The sequence below is a fragment of the Clarias gariepinus genome, chromosome 24, assembly GCF_024256425.1.
Source record: "Clarias gariepinus isolate MV-2021 ecotype Netherlands chromosome 24, CGAR_prim_01v2, whole genome shotgun sequence".
In the NCBI taxonomy this organism is placed as follows: domain Eukaryota; kingdom Metazoa; phylum Chordata; class Actinopteri; order Siluriformes; family Clariidae; genus Clarias; species Clarias gariepinus.
In genome coordinates this window covers 5,284,674-5,308,187 of record NC_071123.1, presented here as the reverse complement: position 1 = coordinate 5,308,187, position 23,514 = coordinate 5,284,674, and the positions used below count along the sequence as shown (strand labels likewise).

Genomic DNA, 23,514 nt, shown 5'->3' with positions numbered 1-23,514 from the left:
TGCTTACACGCACAGGAAGGAACATTTTCACACATCAGCCCATGAGGTCCAAATTTAGAAAAAAAAATACCAACACCAACATTTGACAGATATTTTGGAGAACTAAACAACAATATGCTAGTTTATTGCTTATTAACGTCTTATTCAAATCCATCAATTGTGTGTTTTAAAGGATTACTACGTCACATAACATATAGAAGGACAAATTTTTAAAAAAGAAGCCCATTATTTTTACGTTAAGGGCTAACTTTGCTGATTTTAACAGCAATTAGTGAGACAAGATTCCTTCGCAAACAGAAACGATAAAAGGGGAACACTAACAGTAAATGATCCACTTCTCATAAAATTCCCCCACCTTGCTTATCAATGCATTCATCAGCCGACTGATGTGTTTTTTTCACACCTGTCATACGTTTTGAGAAGAGTGTGAAGATCCAAAGACTGATAAGAGTGTGTGGGCCGGGTGTGCGTTGACAAACTATTTGATGTGTACTTGGATGAACGCATCAAGCGAAAGGCGCTGAATCAGTAAGTTTTTTGGTACAGACATACTGTATTAAAAAAAAAAAAAAAAAAAAGAACTTTTTTGTTTTACATTAAAGTGGACTAAAGGAGGAAATCATCTCTGTTCAATGTTCATGTGTTTGCTGTAATCACAAGTGGCTCGAAGTCATGAGTTATTTTAAATTTTTACATTTTGCAAACATATATAATGTATGTACATAAAATGCTTCAAAAATTTGTCTCTCGTATTTTGCATATTCATTTTTTTTTCTAGCTAGCTCGTATAAAGAGTAAACAGACAAGTTGTACTGAAAGTAATGCACAGGTGGTATTGCTCAACATCTCCATCACAAGCCATGTATTTTCATCATTGTTAAACCCACCTCTTGAAAATCCCCTTTGTCGCAGTTGGTAGTCTAGCACTGTGCGGTTTGTCTTTATTGCTGGTTTCTCCTTCTTTAAACTTCTCCATCCGTCTGTGAACATTGCTCTCGTCAATGATGTCATCTTTGCAAATATTCTGTAGCGCAGCGGGAGACCTTCAACTCCACCAATCGAGATTTTTGGTTGTTGGTGAACAATGGTTTATTTTCCCATTCCTAGAACAATACTGGATTTTTTCCGCAAAACTATTAAATCACATTTACAGCATTAGGTAATTAAGAAACAACCACAGTCAGATGTTATTTTAAAACACGAAGGTCAGCAGTTCTGGAACACTTCTTGCAAGAACAGTATTGTCAAAGTGCATTTGCCAAACCCATCAAGCACCATGATGAAACTGGCTCTCATGAAGACCATCTCAAGAGATCAAGACCAAAACTTACTTCTGGTGCAGAGGAGACGTTCATTTCGAGTTACCAGTCTCAGAAATCACCAATTAACAAACAGAACCTCGGATTAAAACCGTTATGAAGGATTTACAGAGCATGAGTAGCAGACGTCTGCATTTTAATACAAACTGTTTAAAGAAGATTATTGTGTATTTTGGACATGTTCAATGTAGAAAAAATTTAAATCAGAGACAATCAAGATGTATACAAACTTTTAACTAATAGTGTATATCAATTAATTAAAAAAAAAATCCACAATTTCGATCCATTACTACTGAATTCAGTCATTTTCGTTTTCGCCCATACAGATTGATTATTATAGTCATGTTTTTCCTGTAAGGCTTTTTATTTCACGTTGTCTTGCAGTTCATGTCAGCACTTTGTAACTGTCAGAGGTAGAGCTGTAAATTTTCAGGCACATGAAAGCACTCATGACAGAGGACTTTGCACGTTGTGGTTTCTCAGTAACAAGCTTCTGTCAACTTTTCTGTGCTTTTTTCTGTTTTTTTTTTTTTGCTCCTGTTAACTTCATGACAATGTGTAAGAATTGGGTGTTTATAAATACCGCAATGTACGTGACAGTCGAAACCAACTTGTTTCTCATTTTTATGACCAAATCCGCAGATCAAAATTATGACGTGTAATGAAAACAAAGTGTAAAAATACATAAATTATTAGCAAATAATTATGTTCGAGGAATCAAAAATGGCTGCACCTCATCCTCTTATTGGATCCTCTTTTAGTTCAGGAATAATATACTATAAGAATACTACAGACTGAAAAACTAACTCCACCACACTGTTATTGATTAAAATCCAACAACAGAAATTGCATTTGGATAGCTCTTTCATTTCTGAGATTAATCACCGCTAAGGTTTTTTTTTTTAACTTCTTACCTATAAAAAAAAAAATCCCCTTCCCAACAGTGTTTGACTGATGGCACTGAGTTAGTAACCTAATAACCCAGCGTAAGTATCAATCTAATGACAGAAACTTCAAAGCACTTTTGTAAGTCGCTCTGGGTAAGCGCTCTGTATTTGCGTCTGCCAAATGCCTAAATGTAAATGTAAACAGCTCTTTTCCAATTCAAAATAGTAAGAGTATCTGAAGAATGTCTTTGTTTTTCGTGATTTTAATTTAATCTAAACATCAAATAATCAATATGTAAGATCCACTCAATATAAATGCTTTAAATGTAGTCTGGTGTCCCACAAGGTTGTGTTTTAAGCCTCTTATTGTTTGTTTGTTATATAGTTATTACAATTATACAAAATATTTAATGAATTTATAGCTAAATGTTTTAAGACAGCAATATTTTTCTAAAATCTTTTGAAATTTAATTTTAAATACGATGGCCGTCCAAGTCAAAACGGAACTTTTGATTGTGCAGAATAACAGAACACAGTTATGAGAGTTGATACACTAATGCACTCATCCCAGCATTTCATTAGTGCTTGGATACCATTTGGGTGGAAAGTTTTTTTTTTGTACGCCGGAGCCATAACCGATCTGCCTGCTTCATGTCTAAAACGCTGGCCTCCCAGGAACTCCTTTTATGGCCTGAGAATGCAAAAAAGTTCTAAATTGGTTTTGGAAAATTAAGTTTACAATATTAAACAAAATAGCTTAGCACTTTGTGGAAGGATTTCTGTCAGTTAACGTTTTAAGGAGGTAGAAATTGTGCTTTAGCACCACCAAGAGGCTCCACTCATTTTTCTAAACAGATAAACCCACGGTTCAGAGTTCACAAGCTTTGGAGCAATATGAAAGCCACAAAGTGACATATTACTTGTGGTCCATTCCCTCATCCGATTCTGTGTCATCAAACATTATGCAAAAAACTTTCAGTAGGTAAAACTCTCTCCAGACCATAAGACCTCATTAACCATTTAAAGAACAATTGAGGAACTCCTTTTTCGAGCCATGTATACAAGAATGGATATACACTGTAAATACAAAAACAGATGTTCTTCTTTCAGGTGGAAGAACATTAATGAATTTGAAGACGTACATATACTCTAAGCTAAATGGCTAATAGTGGTTTGGATGGTTAATAATTCCTTCTTTTTTTTTTTTTGTTTTAAAAAAATAGTTTTACTTTCAGCCATTGTTTCATCCTGTATCAAATGCACAAACCTCTCGTTAACTAATCCATTTATATTTACTTCACTAATAAATAAAATCCAGTTGTGGTCAAAGGAAATACTGCAGTTAAAATATTACTTAAGTAAAAGTGGAAGTCCTCGAAAGTGTATGGATAGTGTATTAGTTCACTGTGTCTCTATCTTCGCACTTCCTGACTGTGAACATTCTGTTTTCTTCACTGTCTGAAACCATCTCTGCTTTGAATTCAAACACCTGCTACATGATTAAGCATGGTTCCCCCAGGGAAGGCAATCAAACAATTACATATAATCTTGTCTCCAGTTAATTATTTACATTTATGGCCTTAGGCAGACACCCTTATCCATAGACTTTTTTATTTGATTATACATTTGGCCACTTGAGGGTTAAGGGAGGACCCTCAAGTATCCAACAGTCAGAACTTGGTGGTGTTGGGGTTTAATCTAAAGAGCTTCTTATCTGCAGCTTAACATCTTAACCACTGAGGTACTCCTGAAACGACATTATCATGAAACTTCAGATCGTACACGCCTTAGGGGGTTATGTAACGCAACGCCATGCACGAACAGGGATGTGCACAGACATTTTGAGGGGCAGGGGCTCAAGTGAAATAAAGGGCACTTCTCATAATTACGTATTTTTTTTATTTTTTTAAACAAAAACGTATATATATATTAACGCAACACTGACTTCCTTTTAAAAAAAAAAATAATTAAAAAAGTTAATTTTATCTTCCTCAAACTCATGATGGTGACTGGCATGGACTTAGTTTCACATTTGAGGGAGGACTGTATCACCATCATCAAATAAAACCTTCAAAATCCACATTTAGATGGAGTTTGTTTTAAAGCTACTACACTCTAAAAAATATTCTGTGGCTTAGTAAATATTAGAGAAATATTTAACTTTATTAACTTAACAAAATCTCTAAAAATCTTACTTGATTGTTTGAATTAAACTTACCAAAATAATTGAGAAAAATTCAATAAAAGCCAATGTCATGTATGTATTTGTGGTTGTATGGACTCCTATTTTATAAAGGTTTAGAGGGAAAAAAAAGGTAAATTACTCATAAATAAAAAGTTAATTTATAAATATTGTTATTGTTATTGTTTAATGTTGACTTATTTTTACTCACTTTTATTGATTAATGTACCAGATGCAGTTACTCAGATTTACTACATTTTTTAGAGTCTATCTATCCTCCATCTGTTTGCATCTGTAGATTTCTTCTAAATTCACCAATTTATGCTATGATATATGCTTATTAGTAAATTTATTAAGCTTATTTAGTAAGCTTATTACTAACTTATTTTATTACATGATGGCTTGGTTCAAGGGCGTAGATTGGCTCTGGACATTGGTGGGGACCTGTATGACTATTCTTTATTGAGCCATAGTGCAAATGAAACATCTCAAACATCAGTATATATAAAAATAGATTACATCTTAACATGAACTAGTGTTAGGTACCACACAACAGCTCAATGCCTATTGCTACTATATGAAGGAGCCAAAAAGACCCTTCTCTCCATCGCTGTCTGATATACAGCAGTTGTTTAGGTTCTGTCACCTGACAAAACAGGATCAACACATGCCATTTAAATAGCAATCATTTTATTTCACTTTTTCTGAGTCTGAGTGTGCAAATCTCGAATCAAATCATTAATGTTTGCCAAGTCATGAATGCATTTTTAAAATTATTTGTACGAAGCGGACTGTCTATTGGTGAACTGTCAACAAAATTCAATAGCCATGGCAATATTAGTATGTAGCAGATCTAATCGCTTCAGAACTCCTGACCTGATATTTAGATATACTATTCTTCAATTAATATATTTGTTTGACAGGGAAGCTGTGCGCAAACAGGAATATATATTATTTAAAAAAAAAAGAAAAAGAAAAAGCACCCCAGAAAAAAGGGCACTTTCTCTCCAGGAATAAAAAGGGTGGGTGCTCAAGCCCCCTTTGATCTCTATGTGTGCACGTGCCTGTGCACGAATGTAGTGAAGTAGAAAGCACAGATATTTGTTATAGGATGAAGTTAAGTAGTCAAGTCAAGGCAGGTCAAGTAGGCTTTTATTGTCATTCCAACCATATACAGTTCAGTACACAGTGAAACGAAACATCGTTCCTCCAGGACCAAGGTGCTACATACATGCCACAACATAAATGAACAACACAACTCTACCGGAACCAGCCAGTTAACTAAGAGACCTAATTAGCTGACTAGCTCAGATAGGACAGATTTACATTTTTTTTTTTTAAGATAACCTAAAACTACTTCTACACAAAAAGAGACAACAATAGACACCATGCAACAAAGTGCACGTACAAATGCATCATAAAACATGTGTGGTGTTGTTAGGACATAAAAAAACACATCACTTTACGATTAAATGTATGAACAAAAATTTGTAATTATATATTTGAGCAAATAGGGTTAATATATTATAAACGCCTTCTTGACTTTACTTTAGTGGCTTTAAGAGCAATAGCTACAGCGAAATTCTCAACAGGTCTTTGATCAGCACAAATACGTCCTGCAAAAGGCCGGGGGCGATCAGGTCGTGACCCTGCTGATGTTTTACCTCTTTATTTAAACTTAACTATAATTACGTTAATGATAGAAACTGGTATTCATCAAGATTCCTTGGTATTTGTTTCTGAGACTACAGAGTCTACGCTCTGATTGATTAATTGATTGATAATCCTGCCTCTCTGAAGATCAGAAGTTTCTTCTTGGCAGGCTTAAAAAAAAAGGTAATCTGAAAGAAGGAAACAAACACGAGTCATAACAACGGCAACACATTTTTTTTTTTTTTTCATATGTTTTGCATATGTTCATAAAACTGTAGGTGTCTATTTAGTGCTCACATGTCTGTGTGTCTGTGTGGGTGGTGATGAATGCTCAGGTTCCACGTGAAAGAACTTCAAAGCATTTGAAGAAATGATCTGTAAACTCCGATCCTTAAACTCCATCCATCAGGGTACAGGAAAGGCAACATGAATGAAGACTTCTCTCAGTTCTGGCACAAAGTTGATGGAACAAACATCCTCTCAATTCCTCTCTCCTCCTTTAAGAACCTTTCGCGCTTCTCACCAGCAGGTGGAGATCAAGAATCACCAGTTACTTCCATTTGTTTACTGCATCAGAATCAGTTTCAAAGGGAAGTGGAAGGTATTTATCAGCTGGATTGCCCGTAATAATTCATCATTACCGCAGTTTTATTATGTTCTCTACGTCACTGTTATAGTCATAAAATAATACACCAGTACAATTCTCTTCCTTAATGGTTCCCATGGAATGAACACATCAACCCATATCAGTTCACTCACTCATCGTCTTAATCCTGTATACAGGGTCGTGGGGGGGCCTGGAGCCTATCCCTCTCTGGTACACTCTGGACGGGGTGCCCATTCATTGTAGGCCACACACATATACAGGCCCGCACACCCTCATTTGGACTTCAGACTGTAGGACATAACCTGGAGAAAACCTACCGAGACCCAAAGTGGGAATCAGACCCGGATCCTGGAGGTCCAAGGCGACGATGATAACCACTAAGCCACCATGCTGTCGGTTCTTTAGCAATTAACCATTTTTTAGGCCTTGAAATCCTCATCTCTAACTCTGCCACAAACATGTCCATAAATGTAAATCGCGAGTGCAAGACCTTCTCACGGCCTCGCAGAGGAAAACACTGACCGTCCAATGCTCAGGAGACAGCACATCCAACTGGAGATAAGGATCCAGAATGAAGAGCTTTGTAGCTCCAGGCCTTTTCTAAGAAACACAACGAAATGAGACGTGCAAATCTGGACTGAAATCTTCCTAAAAGATTCGGATCTCTAAAGCAACCTGTATATGCTCTAATGTTTGTTGAGCAATGCGTTATATTACACGGATTTTTTGATGACACACTGAAAAGGAGCCAAACAGGCAGCTGTATTCATGCATCTAAAAATGTTGAGGCTATAAGTCTTTAAATCAGATGCAAATTCTGATTTTATTTGACACGTACACAACCATGCACAGTATGATATGCAGGGACATGCTTAAACGACTGTCTGTGTCTTAAATGCAAAATTAGAAGGATTTCACAACAAAATAAAAAACGCACTAGAGAATACAATTAAACTAAAGATTTCCAATAATAAATACATAAATAAATAAAGTTAAGATTTTAGGTTGGAATATACAAATTTACAATTTTACAGAATAAAATAGAATTAAAATAGAAATATATAAAAATATATAAATTGCACAATTGTAAACACCAGATATAAAATCATACTGTTTTTTTGTTTTGAATTTTGGTCCGTCCAAATGCCATCCGGCACATCTGGCCACAGATAATCCCAACCTTATATATATATATCCGCAATTTCTGTGACAGTTAACTAAGGGGTCGGGGTGCCAGCTAGGTGCCTGATTGTCAATCACACATTAAGGGCAATTTTGGAGCGCCAATTAGCCTAACCGGCACATCTTTGGACAGTGGGAGGAAACCGAAGTACCCGAAGGAAACCCACCAAGCACGGGAAGAACATGTAAACTCCATGCACACAGACCCCGAGGTGGGAATCGAACCCTGACCCTGGAGGTGCGCGGCGACAGTGTTAACCACTACGCCATTGTCCCACCAACTATAAACTAAGGGCATGAAAAAATATACAAATTTAGAAGACACTGACACATCTTGGATGGTTCTGTCATCTGTCCTTTTGTGTCGTTTGTATCTTGATTGGACAGTATGTGCTTAGTCTGCATGTGCTTAGACTCCTCCTCCTCCTCCACATTGCAAAAGAGAAAGATAAATAGAATAATTGACCCTGTAAACATTCTTTACAGCACCTTTTTAATCATTGCTGCTCGTGTGATTGATACAGATGTGGGTCTCCCTGTCTAATCACCGGACATGACTGTCACTGATTCGGATAGGCTTTATTAATCTACAGTCGGGTTTGGAAAGACTGGAAATCTTTATACCATTTGGTTCATTTTTCTTATGACTGTTAGTGGTGCTGTTGCACTTGGTTGTACGAAATGTCAACATAATTTAGTATAAAAGCCACAGAAATGGGAATGGCCTGTGTTTTGCTAAATGGAAAGCCACACTTGGATAAACAATCCGATGTTTTTGTGCAGTCTATATTTTAGATCAAATTACATTTATTTATTTAGTTAAAATCTTAGAAAGCCATGCTAGTCAGTGTGTACCACCTTTTCTTGCTATTCATAACAGGGCACACACAGACAGACGTTTGCATGCTCATTCATGCACTATGGGCAATTTGGGAATGCCAGTTCGCCTTTTTTTCATGTCTTTGGAGTGTGGGAGGAAACCAGAAGAAACCCAACATGCACAAATGGGAACTCCATGCACACAGACCCAGAGGTGGAAATCCAACCTGGATCCTGGTTGTGTAAAGCAACCATGCAAACCACCAAGACCTTGCGCATTAAATTTGATTCTGTCTGTTTATGGCTCTCAAAGTACAGACCAACATAAAACATTGTACATTTGTTGTAGGCAAAACACTATACACAGTAAGTACACAACACTGAGTAACTTAATGCTGTAACTTTAGTGTTGTAACTGAATCTTAATTAAATAAAGACGGCTGGTGGAGGGGGGAGGGTATCCGGAGTATGTAACAGATGGACATAAAGTGAGTGTGCAAGTATAGCCATGGTGTGCATCACATATACTGTAGTGCAAGTAGCAAGTAGTAGTAATGTGCAGTAGGATGCAAGTTGTTTGTAGGAAACATGGTGGTGCTTTTTTATTTTTTTTATTTACAGTAGATCAACAATATAGTCCTGTGCAGATAAATAAAGAGATAGAAGTGTCAGTTATACAGATTGTGGCATTGATTCATATACTAGTTGTTGTTGCTGTTAATGATAGTGGTGTTGATTTATAAAGACAGTAAAGTAAATGAATATAAATAAATAGTGATGTTGAGTCATTCATACACTAAAACTGAAGTTGACTGATATGATATAAATATATAAATATAAATATAACCTTAAACATAAATGCAGAAAAAGTTTATAACTGTTTATATAAATACAGTATATTTATACACAGGACATATGATCTGGACATGTTTGTTTATAAAATAGATAACCAAACAAAAAACAAACACAATCAAACAAAAACAAACAAACAACTTTATTTGATCTTAATGCAAGGAGCTTGTAGGAAGCATGGTGGTGGTGCTCTTTTTTTAAAAAAAAAACAGGTTGCATATACACTACCGTTCAAAAGTTTTAGAACACTTGCAAATTTCTTTTTTTGTTGTTTTTTTAATACTGGGGATTTCAAAACTATAAAATAACACATATGGGATTAGGTAATTACATAACAACAAGAAAAACAACAGTTAGTTGTTATTGTAAGACACAGACGTCAGCCTTTCTGTAATAGTTCCTGCAAGAACAGTATTGTCAAGTGCATTTGCAAAATCCGTCCAGCACCATAATGAAACTGGCTCTCATGAAGGCCGTTCCAGGAGGGCGAGACCAAAACCTACCTCTGCCGCAGATGAGAAGTTCAGTTAGAGTTATCAGCCTGAAAAGTGACCAATTAACAGCACCTCAGATTACAGAGCATAAGTAGGAGAAACATCTCAATATCAACCGTTCAAAAGAGATTAATGCATTTTTGGACGCCTTCAGCTTTCCTTTACAATGTAGAAAGAAATAAAGATCAGGAACGATCATGGAGTTAGAAAGTGTTCTAAAACTTTTGAACGGTAGTGTGCATAGTCCAGTTGAACAATATAATCCGGTTATGCAATATATAAATGACTTTCTATTTAAAAAATGTACATAGTAAAGAAACACTTATTATAAGATAGTCTTAGTTTTAAAAAAAAAAAAGGAAAAAAAAAAGTAAATACATATTTACTCATACACTCAGCAATCTATTAGTAGGCAGAGACATGCTTTTGATCTGGACCTGTTTGTTCCAAACAGAAACAATCGACTTTATTTAATCTTAATCCTTATTGACTTATTGTCAGCGTGTAAACTTTAACAACATACAAAGGTCAGGAGTTACGTCTCCAAAAAACGGGGGGCGTGTCTATCTGAGAGTTGGGCGGAGTTTATATTGGACTACCTAGACCCAGAGCTGGCGGGGTTTTTTTTTATTATTATTGTGATTATTTCTAAGCGTTCTAATGGATTTAGGGAATCAGATCTGGTTCCGACATTTCTCATAAAGTGCTCCATCAACAGCAGCTTTAACACTAACATGTCTCCTGCAGGCGGTGACATTTAACCCTCGAGGCGAGTTTGGCTCGTCGCAATGGAGAAGGAACAAGCCGAGCGATTAGCGAGCCGAACTCCGTGTAGTTCCGGTACCGAGTCCGACACCGAGTCCGACACCGACACCGTGTCCGAGGCGGATTTCTGCTGCACTTCGGGAGACACTGAATCGGAGCAGGAGCGCGTGGGGACACCGCGCACATCACACACACACACTCACACACACACCGCCAGTGTCGGGCAAAAAGGGAAGCAGGACGGCGCGAGACGGCAACAGAACGACGGCAGGGAGGAGAAAATGAGGAATAAAGACGAGCTCGAGGAGGACGAGGAAGAAGACGAAATGGTAAAAAGTCTACATGTAGCACGACGCGCGCGCGTGTGTCTGTGTGTAAGTGTGTGAGCGCGAGCGCAGGTGTGTTTCAGAGTCGCTCCGAGTAATGTTACCTGTCACAAAAGTTTCTGCTCAGATGTGACTTAATCAGCTTCAGCATGAACCTTTTTTTTTTTCAGTTTCAATCCACTTCACTTTCACTGTATGAATTATTCTGTTTATCTTTTACTGTCTCTATAAATCAACAACAACATCAACAACTATCAGGATATGAATCAACGCCACAGTCTGTGTAATGGACACTGCTATCTATCTATCTATCTATTTATTCATTTATCAGTATGAATCAAAACCACAAACTTTATGATTCAACGTTATCTATATTAGTCTACGCCACTATCTGTATGAAACTGCACAATGATCTAATATGCATTGATATTACTATCTGTGTGTGTGTGTTTGTACCGCCATCTATATACAGTAAACCCATATCAACCTACACCATCGTCTATATTAACCCGATTCCACCATCTAGCCTATATGAATTCATACCGCCAGCTAAGGATTGACATTGCCATCTATATCAATCTACAAAGTTATTTATATGAATCTATACCACCATCTATATATGTATTTAGAACACCGTCTAGATAAATCCACACCACTAACGTTTTTTAATCTACACCACCATCTGTATTAATCTACACCACAAGCTATATGATTTTAACCCGCCGTTTATGTGAACCAAAATCACCATCGTTGTATATCTAAACCGCCGTCCATATGAATCTAAACCGCCATTGATATTTAAACCACCGTCTATATGAATTGATCCCGCCAAGCTTAGTATATATGAATCTACACCATCGTCTACATGAATCTACACAGCTATCTATAATAATCTACTGTATATGAACGACACCACAATCTATATCAGTGGCTCCCAGCCCAAGTCCTGGAGAACCCTCTCTGCAGATTTTAGTGTTTCCCTTGCTGCACCCACTTCAGTTCAGACACAACTATCTATAAGAATCAACACCACTATCTGTATAAATCAGTACCATCATCTGTATTAATTCACGCCACTATTAATACGTGAATCTCCCCCACGATCTATATGACTCCCGATTACAATTTACATTAACAGTTTCATGAAAGCAGATCCCATTTTACCTTAAATGTTCGACTTTTCTTATTTTATAAAGCTTAAATAAGCTGTTCGCACAGTGCCGGTCCCAAGCCCGGATTAAATAGGAGGGTTGCGTCAGGAATGGCATCCGGCATAAAACTTGTGCCAAGTTGTAGTGCAGACTGGGTATTCTGCTGTGGCGACCCCTTGCCGGGAGCAGCCGAAAGACCAACAACAACAACAACAACAAATAGGCTGTTCGCACATACTTGCATTTTTTGTATATAAAGAAAAACTGTGCTGAAACCACCTTTTTAACCCATTACAGTTTAAACAATTAACACTTAGCAGTCCTAACAGATTAACACCGGGCCCATGAAGGGTGAAGTACCTTTAATGTTGTTTAAATTGTCCTTTTAGGGCTCTGAGTGAATGGGAATGGGCTGGTGCTTTAACGGTGCTGTAATGGTGGCTTAATGGACTTTAAAGGAAGTTGTGACCCTGAAAGACATCACCTGTGTTCATATTCAACACACGCTTTATTTATGTGATTGTGGTGCTAATTTGTTGGTTTTCGTGTGAGAAATTAACAGTTGTAAGACGCGATGACGTCACAGGGGGACATCGGCTTGACGTTTCTGAGTTACTTGTTAGTGATCTATGAGAGGATGACCGTGACGGTACCAGCTTGAAGGTGAATGCTTTCGGACCGCGGCTAATTGATTTTCTGGTATCTCCAACACCACGCCCAGCTCCACTGATCCTCGCTAAAGTAACAAACAGTCGATTATGTAATTTAGTTCAAGTCTCGGCTTACCATTTAAGGTAAAATGTAGCCCTAAGACATTTTGCATGTCCTGTCTAGCATTACCTCTGCAATAATACCAAGGTTTGGCTAAATTCCCCCGTCGTCTTTGCCTCTGTAAACTGTTGTAACTTTGCCAGACTGCTCGGCCAATCTTTCGTCTTGCTTTATGAGTTGAAACCCAGCCAGACTTCTTTTTCTTCTTCTTTTTTTTCATAAGTATGGGAGGATTAAGGCAAAACTCCCTTTCTAGCAAACTAGACTACTTTATACGTCAATTTATTTTTGCATTAAACTAATATTGGACTTGACGTTTAATTTTCCCGTCTGGACTGTGCTTGCTTTAATTTGTGATAAATAAAAAAAGATTTTTAATGATTTAATTGCATGCTGTTGTTTGGTCCCAGCGACACGCCAGCATCGGTGACCTAATTCGTCACCTTTGTCACCGTGCCAGTTTAAACCAGTTCGTCCAGTTATACAGAGTAATTAAGATGTTAATGCGGCCTTTCAAGTGAAACCTACCAAGTGAGAGTTGGAATTGGGCTAACCAGACCTGAGACGTGTCAACTGTCCTTATTTCTGCAACACACTCCGCAGTGTGTTGTTATACAGTATAGGGGCCGGTTATGTTCAGAAATGTCTCATGGTCTCATTTAATGATGTGACCTATGACCTGTTTGGACTGGATTAGTTTAATATAAGGTAATAATTTTTGACAGATTTTCAGAACAATTATACCATATTTTATGATTTTCCTAACTGATATATTAGTAAAGATTCCATTATATTCTGTGACAAATGAGGTGTAGGCTGTTTAAATCAAACCAGGACTAATTGTTTCCCCCCCCGTTTATTGTGGTATATATGATGAGACAGAAGCTGCGATTTATTGAGTGGGGTTTCAAATAAAGTTATGTTTCCACCCTACATTCATTCTACGGTCATGTGCTGATACTGAAGCACAAGACAACATGACCCACATGACCAACAAGAACAAAGAAATATGATAAGGGTGTAAGTGTTATGCATGACAGCATTGAGCACATTTGTTTACTTTATCACATATTCGTGTTATTATCCCGCTGTAAAGAATTTCAACTTTTTTTTTGAGTGCAGAAGTCCATCCCTTTAGAGACAAAGAAAGTTATTTATCCAACAGGACATGCCTCATCCAGAGGGTATTCCCATAACGGTTTCCTGGCGTAGGCTTTGGATCCAGCATGACCCTGACTAGGGTAAACAGTAGAGGGACATTTTACACTTTTATGTCTCTTATATCCTCAGAGAATCTCTGACTTGCAATTCTGTCTCTGCTGTCCCGTACGCTACACTGTTTTGACGCCGTGCATCTGTTATTACTCGTACCGAAAGGAGTGGGCGAGGTTGCCGAGGACTAAGTGGATAATGGCAAAACGGATTTGTCGATTATGGTTTTGCTGATTTATTTATTACTTTTAGTTTTAGGTCAGCTTTTCTTCTGTAGGAAAATTCTTAAAATGTCCTTTTCCATTAAGAACCCATAAGGGGAACCAAATTTTTGAATTTCTGGATGTTTTACACATTTATTTAAGTTCGATAGTTGTAGAATTTGGTGAACTCATGTATTTGGCCATTTAAACGAGACCCCCGTCATGTCTACATGACAGTCCGGTTTTTAAAAAAAGAGTTAATACCGCCCGATATGCTGTAATAGTCAGTTTAGTAATGTGGCTACACAGTAATACCAAATAACACCACCAGGGGGACCTTCCATTTTGCTGTGGTACACTACAGCTAAATGCGTGTGCAGACGGTTTGCTACGATGCCGCTGTGATTAGCAGTGGTTAGCTCCCTAAAATTAGTCTCCTCAGTATGATTCGCCAGTTCATGTGTCATTAATGAACTTGCTTGTATAGTCGATGTTTAACACCGTCAGAATAAAGCAATAGAGTGGAATTCCCCTTCCAAATGTGTTTTTTGGATCTTGCTATCTTGTAGCTAATGCTAAATACAATTAGCACTACATGTTTTCATACCCACTGAACTTTTCCACATTTTGTCACATTACAACTACATACATTAAAGGATTTTGTATTCAGTCCCCTTTATTCTGATACACCTGACTAAAATCAAGAGTCCACCTGTGTGTAATTTAATCTCAGTATAAATACAGCTGTTCTGTGAAGCCCTCAGTGGTTTGTTGGAGAACGTTAGTGAACAAACAGCATCGTTAAACCCAAAGAACACCGGACAGGTCAGGGATCGAAGTTGTGGAGATGTTTAAAGCAGGTTTATGTTTTCTGGTTGCAGTGTGACAAAATGTGGAAAACGTCAAGGGGTGTGAATACTTTTGCTTGGCACTGTACAGGCTTTGGCTCGTAGCGGTAAAGCTTGACTTACGTCCTGTTTAAAATTTTGTTAACTTTTTTTTTAAGTTGATATGAACCAATCGAATAAGACCTAAAAATCTTTGTTTATGTTTTTTACATCTGTAATGTGAAAGTGTAATATCACTGTGTGCTTTAAGAGAGGACAGAAGAAAACAGAAATCCTTGTTTTTTTTTTTTAAGAATTCATGCAGTCTTGTACGTGAGAAGTGTATCAATGCACAGCCAGTCAGCATGTCACAATAAACGTCACTAAATTAATTATAAGCAGGAAACATATTTTGTTCTAAGCAACTTTGCTTGGTTTATATTACACGAGTCATTCAAAAAACGATTGTTATTTCTGCAAGTTATTAAAACATAAAACGTCTACTGTCACTAATTGTCATATAATATTATAAGTGCTGCTGAAAATACTATTATTTAATAAAGGGCTTGGACTCTCCAATTCAGCACTACTCTGTAGTACACTCGTACATTGATAAAATATTGGCCCGTTTTTCGGTCCTGAAACTTCCTAGTTGTGTAAATGCATAGAATACACTCACTCACTTACTCACTTATCTTCTATACCGCTTTATCCTGTATTCAGGGTCACAGGGTCCTGTAGCCTGTCCCAGGAGACTAAGGGCACTAGGCGGGGTACACCCTGGACAGGGTGTCAATCCATCGCAGGGCACACTTGGTCTTCAGAGACGGTCGCAATCAGGGGTTTGGTCATTGGGGAGCGGTCGCGATAAGGGGTTTGGTCATTGGGGAGCGGTCGCGATAAGGGGTTTGGTCATTGGGGAACGGTCGCGATAAGGGGTTTGGTCATTGGGGAACGGTCGCGATAAGGGGTTTGGTCATTGGGGAACGGTCGCGATAAGGGGTTTGGTCATTGGGGAACGGTCGCGATAAGGGGTTTGGTCATTGGGGAACGGTCGCGATAAGGGGTTTGGTCATTGGGGAACGGTCGCGATAAGGGGTTTGGTCATTGGGGAACGGTCGCGATAAGGGGTTTGGTCATTGGGGAACGGTCGCAATAAGGGGTTTGGTCATCACGGTAGCACGGTGACAATCTGGGATCGGCATTACCAACCGAAATTCTTGTGTTGTGCAAGAAAACCTCCAAAATCTCAACATATGCACATAAACCTTCTATCATCCTCTTTCATTGTGCCTAAAACAATTCCCTTTTCTTCAATCCAAATTCATTGTCAAACTGGAAACTCTGTCAACAATTAGATCACACACTTTGTTCCATTGGATGGGAATTGAACTCGATTGGTTCAGGTGGGTAGAGGTGTATGCATAAAGAGTTATTACGGTTATGAAGCTGTCACTCAATATTTACAGATTACTCGGCTGCATGTCAACATGGCTATAGTGCCCATAAGCTATTACGATCTGTCTAATGATAATACTCTGGTGTTTTTACAGTCGTGACTTGTTTAAACAGCAGTTAGAGTTCTTTTCCTCCGACCGCCTTTGCATAAGTTTGTTGGCCCTGTTTCTAAATAGTTCCCCTCACTTTTCTCTTCTCCCTCCTGAATTGTGATCTAAATAGTAAAGGACATTGTAGCACAAAGCAGAGACGCCGCTTCTTTTTCCACCCTCGAGCTCAGTAAAGGGTCACTTTGCGAAGGTCATTACTTGACATCCTTAGCTGAATTTTCAAAATGCATTTTATGGTTTCCGTTTTCACCTAAAGAGGTTTTAAATATTTTCTGTTTTTATAAACTATAAAAATTATTAAAAAAGTACAAATAAATTAATATAAAAATGATATAATACATTATAGTATTGTAACAATAAAAAAAATTAAAAGGAAAAGAATGCTTGAAAAAAGTAGCTGAAAATAGTTAATAAATTACAATAAAAAAAGTTTACAGTGTATATACAGTATAAGATAAAGAAATGTATGTTTATAAAATACGAAACAGCTGTAATTTATTACAGGTAATATGTGCATGGTCAGTTTTTAGTTGCAAAATCATTATTGTCTAATAAATACAGTATGTTGAAATACAAGTGGTACAGTACATTTAATAGTTGGATATTAACATTAAATACAATAAATACAAACAAGTTAGAAATTGAGAATTCTATTTTGTTTAAAAATAACTAATCTTTTTTTTTTTAGTGGCAGTAAAATATTCAATTGCAAAATTGCTTTTTGAAATTGTAGTATTATTTTCACAATTTCGCATTAGATTTAATATAGTTTCTGTGTAAAAACCCTTCATGTCCAGTGTCAGTACACAAACATAAACGTAAATATAAAGTTATGATTTCTTCTGCCTGTTATCTTGTCCCTCCAGTAAATCTCAGTGTAATTAATGATCCTGACCTCCTTTAGTTTTCCTGACTCAGTAAAACAGTGACACCAGGACACCAGGGCTCATGTGGGTTGCATTAGCCTGTTAGGTTTCCCAAACCTTGGCAACTAAGATCTTATTTGCATCTTTATAAATAAAAACCAGCTTGTTTTTTTTTTTTTTTCATCGCTTTGCTTTTTGCTGGGACGAGACTCGGTGTACAGCTTAGACGTTAAGAGGATTCGTGTGTAATCCCCTTAAAGCTTCTCATGGTCCATCGGGGTGATCATTCCCAGCATGATGTGTACTTATGATCTTGCTTACAGTCTAGTGTTTGCATGCGAAACGTGAACGGTGTGTATCACTCTGTCTGTAAGGAGACTCGGAGGAGAAATTTGCCAGGTAAGTAAACATTAACTTGCTCGCTGTTTGTCTTCTGTATTTAAACTTTGCTGCAAGGAAATGAGAGGTGTGGTTATTTTATTAAATCTTTCTGGTAATGCGAGATGAATGTTATTTATATAGCAATTTATTTTTTAATAATTAGCAGCCCGTCCCAACATGCGTCACTGTTATTGTCCCGAATACTGGGTATTTTTAATTACTGAAGGAATGTAATTGCCTTCAATTTATTTGTTTAGTATTCGCAAAACAAGTATTAGTTAATTATTACTTTTGTTACAGCAGCTAGAAATATTCGCTGTCATACTAGCCTCTTCTTATCCTCTCTTTCTTGAAGCTATAAAGACAAAAAGACCTTCATGTAATCACTTGACAGTGGATGTCGTCTCAGAATAATGGAGTGCTTTCACTATTGCTTTTTTTTTCTTTTTTTTTGTGCCGCCCGTTTGAGTACAGTGTTTAGTAAAGTTTTTAGCAAATGTTAATATCACTTGGGTTCAGATCCAAAAACTGGACTAATTAAACAAAAAATATATATATTTGTGTAGTAATATCTGATATAGTCTATAGAAAAAAAAACCTTTTAATTTCTTACTATTTTCTGACTTTTTTCAAAGGCAATACGTACATCAATGATGAATTGTTTAAATTCCATTTTAAAAGTAAAAATCATGCAAAAAGTCGATTTTTTTTTTCTCGCCCATTCCTAGCTGGAGCAAACAGGAAGCTCCATCTCTCTTGAGGGTTTTCCTGCTCATGCTGTAGGTCACAGGAGATAGAAGATGAGGTGTGAATTTGTCTGTTGAGGTCTGTAATCTAAACTGCAGTGACCTATAGAGGAGAGAGGCTTAGCTGGGAATGGGGCAGAGGCGATGTCACCCTGATGGTCTGATGGTCCGCTCCTTCAGATCATTCTTCCTCAACAATGGTTTATATTTACAGTATGTAGATTTATAATATTGTTTAGTTCAGATGCATTCTTTTTTAAATCTATTAAATTTCATAGTAATGAACAACTCTTTTCAAAAGAAAGTAGATAATGCATGCTTAAAGGGTCACTAGAATTTGCCAGATGAAGTCATTGTCTAATTTGCATATTCAGTGAATGGTCATTTGCATACCAAAACATGTTACATACACAAGGAGGGGTATTAGAGGCTTAGAAGAGAATAAAGATTTTTCCAAGTAGAAAATAATGGACTATAATACTTTTATTTAAAGAATTGATTATTTTCAGTGGTAATAAGTAATTTGTTGCTGGGAAAAGTCATGATCAGGGATTAGTCATAGGAAATGTTTGTGATCAGGGATTGGCCCTTTGGAGGATCAGGGATTGGCCCTTTGGGGGGATCAGGGATTGGCCCTTTGGGGGGATCAGGGATTGGCCCTTTGGGGGGATCAGGGATTGGCCCTTTGGGGGGATCAGGGATTGGCCCTTTGGGGGGATCAGGGATTGGCCCTTTGGGGGGATCAGGGATTGGCCCTTTGGGGGATCAGGGATTGGCCCTTTGGGGGATCAGGGATTGGCCCTTGGGGGACAATGGTGATCAGGGGTTGGCCCTTGGGGGACAATGGTGATCAGGGGTTGGCCCTTGGGGGACAATGGTGATCAGGGGTTGGCCCTTGGGGGACATTGGTAATCAGGGGTTGGCCCTTGGGGGACATTGGTGATCAGGGGTTGGCCCTTGGGGGACAATGCTGATAAGGTTGTTTGGAATAATGGCAGGCTATAGACATTTCTGGTGACTAACTCAATCTATTTAACCAGCAGCTCTGATGTAAGTTGGAGTTCTGGATTGTCACTTATGTCTGTTTACAATAGTAGTGGAAGACTCTTTTAGTTGCCAAAGCACACAAAAAAATCACCAAATCTATCAACAAGGTCACAAAGTTATGACTTACTGTGTTATGGCTTGTTCATAGGCAGATAGTCATAGTCTGTAATCAGTGTTTACTGTAATCAGTTATGCTGCATTATAGTTCTCTGTACTTGAATGACCTTTTCAAGCAGAAAACAATTATTGTATTTTTTCACACGGGCTTTTTTAATTTTATGATTTTTTTTTGTTGCAAAAAAAACCCTGTAATGGCGGTCAGTAAAATTATCTACTGTACGTTTGTGTTTGTGTGGGGAAATTCTGCAGTCAACACGTTGAAAGTTTAAACAATGCCCTGCTATTGAATGCTTTCTCAGAAGAATGACGGGCAGGACTTTCCTGCAGACCATCAACAGTGCAAGAAATGAAAACAGCCAAAATGCAAAGAAGTCTAGACCTATCTGGGTCTATCTGAAATAACGTTTAAATGTCACTTTGGCTCCAGGTCCCTACTTTTCATAAAAAAAATTAATAAAATGAAATTTGAAAGACTTGAGGCATACTGTACCGTCGGTACGACTAACAGATTGTTTCAGGTAGATAAAAGAGACTGGAATATAGGGATCAGGCAAAATTACTATTCAAGGTTTTAAAAACCGTGTCCGCTTCTTAACATCATGTAGCATGACCTTTCTCGACATTCTTTGTATGAAAGTAAAAAATAGTGGCGGAGCAGCTTTTTGTTTTTAATGCATCTAAGATCTGGAACACATTAGCAGTAAGCATGCATTAGGCTCTAACATTGGCAAAATACAGATAAAGCATGTGTAATGTAAATGCTGTTTACTAATTCAGTTGGCGTGTGTTTGAATGTCATATTTATGTATACGAAGGGTGTTCGAGTCAACCCGGGACCTTTGGTTGTACAGAACACGGTTCAATAAATATGGATGATTATGCGTACAGTTCCTAGAGAGGGATTTGATTCTCGGCAAGAACGTTCTCTGAATTTTAACGGGAATGACTTTCATGGACATATGCCCTTTTTAAAATGTTTGCAAACATTCTCATCACCATACTTGCTTGAAGTCTTCTGTAAATGTCAATCGCCTTTACGCGTTCATTCCAGGGAAATTCATCTGATGTCCAAGGTTTACTTGAACACTCCTCGTATATATTTATAAATTTTGGCAGTCTTTTGGGCACAGGGGGATGAAACTCAATTTAATGGTAAAAACCAACCTGTTTTATGCAGACATACAGTATGAGCTATTACAAGAACAATTTTGTTACCGAGTACGCCTCATGTGTCTGTTGGAAATGTTGACACAACAGGGACTAAATGTTTAGGCCAACATTTAATTAATGATTTTTTATGAACTGGTTTACATCAAATGGTGACTGTTGAGGATTAACAGCAACCTTTTCTCGAGTCAGTTCTTCCTTTCGCTTATGCCTAGTTAGTTTTCTATTGAGTAAAACCCTAAAAGAAAAAAAATAATGGCTTCTTTGTTTTTGAAGGTTTGAATATTCAAGAACAATTCACTCCTTCTTGTTACGCCTGAGCTCTAAACCCTCTATTCTGAATTTTGCTGCGTTAGTGATGGCTTACGAACGACTCGCAGCTTCTGTCTCTCATGTTACCACACCGTCGCTCAGGCTGAGGCTATTTTTGATGCTATGTTTACACGTGTTGCTGTCTGGTGCATGGGTGTCGATTGAATGGTTTCTGAGACGGAGGGAAAGGGCTGTACAGAAACCATAAAGCACTGTTCTGGAGAGCTGCTTAGCATGTTAAGATCTTGTTAGCGGGCTAGTTGTTGTAAAATCATGTTCAAATCTAGTAAGAGTATTGGATTACAAAGGTTTTTACTGTTAAAAACATTACTGATTCTGTGAGGTTAACTTGGGGGGGGGGGAACGAAACTAGTGCGAGATCCTTCTTAAATATTAAACACGACACCTCTCAATATCAGGACTGCGGTAAATTATAACCATTACAGGAGTGAGACTTTCAACACCAAGAGAAGGTTACACACGCATGAGCAATGCGTCCCCAAAGCTGTGTAGAAAGATTGTCGAGCTACGTTAGCATGTAGATGAATTTAAAGGATTTGATGGATTATTTAAAATTCAATTATGCAGTTTTATTGTGTTTTACTTCAGGTTGTACTTCATGACTGTTAGAAAACGAACTTAGTCACATTCTTCTTTTTCCCTCAGAACAAAAAACAGTTATAATGTTAGTTTCTTTACAGGCTAAGTTTTTTTTTCTTCTTTTTTTTTTTCTTTATTTTTTTTATTATTTATCAAAATGTTAAGAAAAATTTTGAATTTTTTTATTGTATAGCAACAGTGAAAAAACACCTGAAGTAGTTTGCAAACATCTATGCACTAGCTAATGATAGCAAAGCTAGGTGCTGTTTTAGCAGCTTAGCATGCTGGTGCTTATTCAAATAACTGGTAGATCTTAAGTAAGATTTCCAATAAATAATTCATTTTCATACTTTCTGTATTTAATAAATTTATTCAGTTAAGATTTCCAATAAATTATTTATTTTCATACTTTCTGTATTTAGTAAATGCTAATCACTAGTTTACCTCAGTGTAAAATAACTAATATTGTGGTACCTCAGCATATATCTCAAGAAAGAGCTACTGCTGTAAACTAATATATAAGCTTTCCGTCCATACCCATTTTTACTGGATTACCAATGTTACTTGTTACCATAGGACTATATAGTGCCAGGGTCGGTACTACTGTATGCCCCTTTAGTGGGTTCCATGTTGTGTACTATGGTGTGTACTACAATACCTCGGTAAATGGTACTTGTAAGTTCAGCAGGTATCTAATATTGTATGGTTATACATACATTTCCATATTAGATATGTTAGTACGTACTACTGGTGTGATATAGTGCAGGCCATAACATAGTATTGAGTTATTTAGAATTTCTACGTACACTTTGGTATTTAATTAACGTTGTGTGCATACATGTATGTATACAATGGCAACATATACAAAAATTACTATTAACGTGCATAAACGCGTATAACACATAATTGACATGTGGTCTGTGTTCTGTAGTACGATACTAAAGTGTATGGTAGAAGGGCTAGCTCAATGGTTAAGGTGTTGGACTACAACTGATTGGAAGGTCACAGGTTTAAACCCCAGCACCACCAAGTTGCCACTGTTGAGACCTTGAGCAACGCCCTCAACTGCTCAGATGTATAATGAGATAAAAACATCAGTCACTCTGGATAAGGGTGTCTCACAAACGTAAATGTACTGTGGTACCAAGGTATGTACTGTGGTAGAGCCATGTACCACAGTTTTGAGAAAACAGTTTTTGAAAATTGGTTAACGTTTGTAAAACATCTGGATGAAAACAGAGCCAATACGTAGATATCTAGCTACAACTAGGGATGCACCGAAATGAAAATTCTGGGCCGAAAACGAAACCGAAATTTTTGGATGCACTTGGCCGAAAACCGATACCGAAACCGAAAATGGCTTCATTAAAAAACATGTTTAAAATATTTTCTTTTTGTTTGTATTAAAAAAACTACAAATTAATTAAGCAATCAAACTTTTATTGATAATAAATAAC

At 37.4% G+C, this 23,514-nt stretch overlaps 2 protein-coding genes across 6 annotated transcripts in view; both read left to right on the top strand.

Annotated features, from left to right (window-relative positions):
- srek1 (splicing regulatory glutamine/lysine-rich protein 1) overlaps positions 1-23,514 on the top strand; it is a 206,026-nt gene that overhangs the window by 34,884 nt on the left and 147,628 nt on the right. The gene's annotated exons all lie outside the window — the stretch shown is intronic.
- The window catches only part of mast4 (microtubule associated serine/threonine kinase family member 4), a 101,423-nt gene continuing 88,627 nt past the window's right edge, over positions 10,719-23,514 (top strand). For 4 of the 5 annotated variants that reach the window (XM_053485371.1, XM_053485368.1, XM_053485367.1 and 1 more), the window contains exon 1: positions 10,720-11,089. In XM_053485371.1, coding sequence (XP_053341346.1) covers positions 10,784-11,089 — 306 coding nt within the window. In that variant the 5' untranslated portion in view covers positions 10,720-10,783. Of the gene's footprint in view, positions 11,090-23,514 lie in introns of all 5 variants that reach the window. The other variant, XM_053485370.1, reaches the window with a different exon arrangement.